Source organism: Alligator sinensis, unplaced genomic scaffold, assembly GCF_000455745.1.
Source record: "Alligator sinensis unplaced genomic scaffold, ASM45574v1 scaffold125_1, whole genome shotgun sequence".
NCBI lineage: Eukaryota > Metazoa > Chordata > Crocodylia > Alligatoridae > Alligator > Alligator sinensis.
In genome coordinates this window covers 1626662-1633430 of record NW_005841893.1, presented here as the reverse complement: position 1 = coordinate 1633430, position 6769 = coordinate 1626662, and the positions used below count along the sequence as shown (strand labels likewise).

Here is a 6769-nt window from a genome sequence, read left to right as displayed (position 1 = left end):
ATACAACCCGGGGTCTGTTCCCCGCCCGCAACCTACTGGTTGCGCTCAGGGGCCCCACACCTCTGGGGTCCCTATGAGGCCTCCTCCAACCCCTACAGCCTCACCCAAGCCTCCGGTGTAATATGCAAGCCTGAACATAAACTAGAGCCTCCTGGCTAAACCATAGTGCCCCATCCTCTCAGGGCTATCGTGAGCTGTACTTGCAAGTCAGGCCTCTTGCCACATCTCAGCCAAGGGAGCTCCTGCCTCTCCGGCTGCTGGCAGGGAACTGCCTGCCTGCCTGGTCTCAGCCCTGGGCTTTATAAGGGCCAGGCCCTGCCTCCAACAGGCAGCTGGTTCCCCTTAGCTGCCCCGGCAACCTGCAGCTGGGCTCGTTACCCTGGCAACACTCAGCCGGGCTCGTTATGACCTGCCAGGGCTCTGTCTCTCTCCCTGGCAGTTTCTCCCCTCTAGGAGCAGAGCACCGAGGTGCTCTGCGACAATCCGTAGTGCATATTGTGTATTTGAAGACCTATATAATCTAACTACTAACTGTCAGGCTGTAGCCTGGCACTTTGACTTGACCACATGACTGCTCCTCCCAGCCTAAAGCCTGTAACCCAGACTGGTCAAGGCTGTACTGAATCCTCCAGCATGGCCTAGCCATCTGCCCACTCACTAGCAATGGAGAGGCAGGCTGGGGTTAGCTGACCCTCCAGTTCCCCCTTATAAACCCCTGACCCAGAGCAGAACTTTAATTGTAGCCATCATTTTGTATTAATGTATGATCAGATTCTCTCCTGATAATACATTGGTCCAGCTCCACTCAAATCAGCCATTGTGACTAACTTTACCGTATCCTCTAAAAATTTCTTCTTTACTGTTCACCCCCTTTTCGAGGGCATTAAACAGTATCCATGTTAGTGATAATCTTTGGGACACCCTGTTGTCAATCAAGCTAATCAAACTTTTGCATGCTGAAAATTATCCATTTATTCTCATCCTTGTTCTTTGCATATTTGTTAAGTTCTAAACCCTGATAGTCATCCTGTCACTGCTTAGTTTTTATACTTATCAGTAAAGACTTTTTCTGTGTATTGGAAAAATATATAGAAAACATATAAAAATGTTTCAGGAGGTTTTTACTGTATGAATTTGAATGACATCTATGGCTTTCTGCTTTCAAATTAAAACTGGTAAAACCTAAATGAAGCAAAAAAATGAGAACTGTCCTTTAAAATGTTTACATCAAGCTTCCCTGAAATATCTCTTCTTTTTGAAAATTTATTGAAGGTGCCAGCTAAAATCAGTCAATGGTAAATATTTAAGTGAAAATACCATGAAGAATTCATCTTTATTTTTAGGCACATGAATATTTGTGAAAATCTGCTACTTTGCATGTTCCTTTGCATTATACATCAAATTAATAAGAAGCTTCAATCCCCATAAATTTAAAGACTATAAATTCATTAGCTAATAAGCTGAAATATTTAAAATGCATGGAAAACATACTTTTTTCCTTTAATTATTTTCAAGACAACAAAAGCATTTCTTCCAACAATGATGAAGAATAACCATGGCCATATTGTTACAGTTTCTTCAGCAGCGGGTCACACGCCAGCTTCTTTCATGTTGTCTTATTGGTATGTGGTTTTGAATGTCAGTCTCCTTTCTTATATTAGAATTTCTTTTTTCCACTCACAAAGAGTACTTGCAACCAATACCAAAATTACAAATTCAGTCCTGAAGGCTTTTTGTAAGGTAGATGCCATTATACAAAAAAGCACCACTAATAAAATAATGAACTTTGTTTACTAGCCCCATCTTCAATCAGATGATAATCCAGTATCCAAGTCAATAAATTTAGCTTCAGAGCTCTTCTCAGGTGAAGAAATTTGCCAAAGCCATCTTTCCCAGTGTGATGTAGCCACTATACTCAGTTTCTTAGGATTTGTATCTAATAGATTGAGGTTTCAGTGATTTATGTTTTTGTTCTTGTATATTGGCTCTACCTATCAGTAATCTGATGATTTTGTAGACATTCCATTTCGTAGATTAAATAATACCAAAGACATCTGAGACACTGAAAACTTGCATCAGTGAATTCAGTAAATCGCTGAGGAACTTGACATAAATCCAAGGGCTCAGACTGTAGCAACACATGGAACTGTGTGTGGAGTGACCCTCCACTCATAGACTAGCTTTCCTGAAATCCTAGTGCTTATAAAGCACAGTTCTCCCTCTCTCAACCTTTCAGAACAATGTTTATGCATTCCAGAATCTGCTGAGGAAAAAGTTGGGAAAAGGGAAGGAAGTGGCAGCATGGGACCAGGGAGAGATCATCTTCTAGCTCTGTAGCAGTTATCTTTTTTAAAATTTTAATTTTTCTGTGAAGCTCCACCAAATTCTCTTGGAATCTCTCTGGTGAAGATGGAGGAAACATGGGTAGTTTGGCTTCAAAGATCAGAGCATACAGCTACAGGTGTGAACTCCACCCCCGAGTTGATGATAACAGGAGAATCTTCAAGAGGAGATTGCTATAAATACTTCCTTGCAAAAGGCTTCTTATAGCCTTTCACACAGAAGGGGTGAGCCAAGTAGATATTCTGTTTGAACAGAAAAAAAACCCCTTTCATTATATTGGTAGCTGTTCAGTTTGAAGTCGCATCCAATTTAGCTATTTTAGACTGAAAATTCTTTTGCAAAAATTTGTCACAGCATTAGTGATGAAGTGAAGGGTAACTGAGTTTCACATTATTTTTTAACCATTAATAGGACTGAGCTATTTCCCCTATTTTAAAATCTTTAAATACCTTTCTTTCTTCCAAAAATCTTATAATGTATTTGACACTTAGTAAATACTAAATTATACCATTAACCAGTATTTGGATACTAGTTCACTGTAGTTAGATATGCAGAGTGTTTACATACCAAGTTAAAAATAAAGAAATTCCAGTAGATAAACATAAGTGTTCGTTTACAATTTTTAAAAAAGTAAGTATTCATTCAGTCTCTGGCTCCAATCCACTGCAACTCTTTTAAAAGACAAATCTCTCTTCACACTAGTTTTGATTTTGTGATATTCAGCAGAGACTTGGGATATAACATGTATGTTAGTTTAAAGCTAACCAAGTAAAGAATAGGACTGTACAGAGGAAACTCGAACATTTGATATTTAAAAAAGGTAGAAGCATCTTTTTTGGGAAGGCAAAACATGATTTCCAGGTTTTTTAGACGGTTTCCATTTATGTAAACTCAGGTTTTAGTTTTCTCCTTGTAAACGCACCTCTTAAAATCTAAGAATAGAATGCTGAGGAGGTAGAAACTTAAGACATACTTGTTATTAAAACTAACTACCCCAACTTGCTGATGGTTTGTATTAAGTAGAGTTAAATGACAGATGTGCAAGAGATTATCACAAGTAACTGGGATTCGAAATAATTTTCCATCTAGGTTGTTTGTAATTTCTTTTAGTTCAAGCAAGTTTGCTGCAGTTGGATTTCATAAAGCTCTTACACAAGAACTGTCTGCATTAGGAAAAGATGGAATAAAAACTACATGCCTTTGTCCTATTTTTATCAACACTGGCTTTGTCAAAAATCCAAAAATGAGGTAAGTATTTAGGAAGTTTGCACATGAGAATTTCATGTCCCTAATCTTCAACAGCATCTTTTCTACATTTTAAGCTTTACTCATTTCCAATTGCTTCAGCTTCAGTAACAACTAAGATAATCAGTACATAGCATTTACTCTATAAGGCAATGGTCTCCAACCTTTTTAAGGTGAAGCTCACTTTTTGAAGGAAAGGGCAACCCAGGATCTACCATGCTCCCCCCTCCCTCCCCCCACCCAGCTGGTCAGTGTGGGGGGCAGGGGGGAAGACAGAGGCAGATTAAGGGCCCTGGGCAAGCACAAAATTGGAGGCCCCCTCCATCCACCCCTCCTAGTGCTGGCGGGGGAGGCTGTGTGGACCCTACCGGGCTGGGGGGCACATCCCCGCCTCTTCTCCCTGCCCCCTGCCCCCGCAGCGGCCAAATGTACACACACACATGCACACACACAGACACGGTGTCCCAGAGCCAGCAGAGCCTCATTCGGAGCAGGCAGCGGCTCCTCCCCAAGATGAGGCAAGGCAGGGATGTAGGCTGGCACAGGGGGCTGGCACGAGCTTTGCCAGCTCTGGGGAAGTGCTCCGCTCCTCGGCCCTGATGCGGGGAAGCGGAGCACTTCCCCAGAGCTGGTGGAGCCTGCCCCTGGCTCCAGCCCCCGGCCCCAGCCTCCAGCCCCTGTCCTCCAGTTCCAGCCCCCAGCCACCAGCCCCTGGCCTCAGCCCATGGCCCCCGGCTCCCAGTCCCAGCCTCCAGCCACCGGCCCCTGGCTTCAGCCTCCGGCCCCCGGCCCTGGCCCCCAGCCTCCAGCCACCAGCCCCTGGCTCCAGCCCCTGGCCTCCAGCCCCAGCTCCAGCCTCTGGGCCCAGCCCTCAGCTCCAGCCTCTGGCCTCAGACCCTGGCCTCCGGCCCCCAGCCCTCAGTCCCGTTTGGTAAGTGTCCCACGCCGGACCAAGGCAGTGTGCTCATGGACTGCTGCTCCTTAGAGGGAACATTGATATGGGGAGCATGTGCCCCTCGGGCCTCCGCCGGGGTGCATGCAGCAGTGGGAGCCCCCCCCAAGACAAGCCACCCAGGCTCCAACCCTCCCCCGGCCTGGCCCAGCTGGGGCCCCACTCACCAGGTGGCAGGGGGCACGGAAGGTGCTCCCCCGGCCTGGCCCCAGAGACGGGGCATGGCTCAGCCTAGCCATGTGCGTCCTGCCACTTCTGATCATGAAGCCTCTGACTGTCGATCTCAGTCTGTGGGGGCTGAGCCTACCCAGACTGAGATCGACAGTCAGGCTCCCCAATCAACGAGTCAGTCGTGATTGACCAGTTGGTGACCGCTGCTCTAAGGTACCACCTTGTCTTATCTTTTGCGTTACTTTGAATATTTGAAGTATTCTCCTTTGAATTATGTTGTCCTTAATGTCTTCATTTAATGTAATATGGTTGCAACACTTAAATGTATCCTGTCCTTTAATTTCAGATTAACACCTATTTTGGAGCCAGACATGGTTGCTAAAAAACTCCTAGAGGGGATACTGATCAATCAGAAAATGATTTTTGTTCCATCATCTTTGAACATCTTCCTATTCATGGAAAAGTAAGTATAGTAAACAATAGAAAATAGATCCCAGTTCTGAGTCATTCCAAGTGTCCAAACTTCTATTGTATTTGACTTCAAAATAGTACACTGAGATCAAATAGTTGCTGTGTTGTAGGACAGCAAAGAAAGCAAATTTGTTTACAAAACAAAAATATATAAAAATATTTTAAAACATAAAAAACACTTGTCTTAGAATATTGTATTAAGGCAGAACAGTCCCTGTCTTGGTTAAGAGAGTCTTGTTAAGCAAGAAATTCTCTCTTATGTCTTACATATACAAGGATTAATTAGCCCTCTTTTCAAAGACTGTGGTTGGCCCTTGTAGCAGTGAAACGAGCACAGTCATAACCATATAGTAGGGTACTAGATGTGTGAGTTTGGGAAGGGAGCTGGAATCACTTTCTCTACTGCCTGGCAAACCCATTCTGCCTCAGTGAGAAGTGAAGTTTAGGCATCTCAGATGAAAATCAGAAAAGGGCCAGAGAAAGAAAGTACTCACCACAGTTTTGGATCTCTTTGAGTCATGTTGTCCATAAGCAGAATGTGAGGAAACCAAGGACAAAAAAGGGGTTAAAAAACAGCTTACAATGCTGGCAGGAACAGGAGCAACCCAGAGAGCAGCTGGAGCCAGGCCGCCACCTTTTTAAGAAGCAGCTAGCCTGCACATGGGCAGGCTCACCAGTTAAAAGGGAGCCAGAACAACAACTTTGGGGGGTGCTAGAGACAGACAGACAGACAGACAGACAGACACACACACACACACACACACACACACATACATACACACACACACACACACACACAGAGACAGAGGAGCAGTTCAGTGGGACTGGTAACAGAGAGAGAGTGGTGCCTAGTACAGAGCACTGACCGAGGAAGAGCAGAAACCTCCCTGCAGACCTAAGGATCTGGAGAGAGCCTTCTGAGGCAGGAGGGGGTATACAGAAACAGTAAGAGACTAAGGATGTGCTCCCTAAAGTTTATTATCAGAAGACGGATAGGGAGTCTATCTGGAACTAAGTATCAAAGAAGTACTGAGTGAGCTGCAGGACTCAGTCACTCCTAGCTAGAACACAAAACAAAAATTAACTCTTACCCACACTAACACTTTAGCTCTCAGCACCAAGCACTTAATATTACCATTAGCATTTGGTTAGATAGTGTGGCACAGTTGCGCTTTATAGGATATGAATTAGATTATCGTTTCATGCACTTCAGGAATCTACGGGAAGGTCCATACTGATAAGGTAATGTGCACTTTAGCTAAGTCTTAGATGCAATAGTAGTAAATATGGTGTATTTTACATGCCAAGGGAGACAGTGCAACAGAGTGCGGCAAACACAGGTTCTGAAGAATCAGACAATATTAAGATGGGCATAAAGCATATAGTGCTGCTGGTAACAGGAAGGAGCAACTTCAGTCAATACTTTGTAGCGGCAGTCAACTTTTCTTGCACAGAAATAAGAGGCAAATATTTGGGGAAGCACGTGCAACAGTGAGACTGTGACTGAATATAGCATGGAACTTAGGAGAAGTGTCACTAAAGAATTCTTGTATGCAGAGGGTGGGTATATTTGCCACAGTTCAAGAA

The 6769-nt window shown here is 44.1% G+C and overlaps 1 protein-coding gene across 1 annotated transcript in view; it reads left to right on the top strand.

Moving 5' to 3' along the window:
* LOC102384407 (estradiol 17-beta-dehydrogenase 11) overlaps nt 1-6769 on the top strand; it is a 15439-nt gene that overhangs the window by 4070 nt on the left and 4600 nt on the right. The window contains exons 4-6 of the mRNA XM_025197232.1: nt 1516-1622; nt 3454-3591; nt 5058-5174. Coding sequence (XP_025053017.1) covers nt 1516-1622; nt 3454-3591; nt 5058-5174 — 362 coding nt within the window. The remainder of the gene's footprint in view (nt 1-1515; nt 1623-3453; nt 3592-5057; nt 5175-6769) is intronic.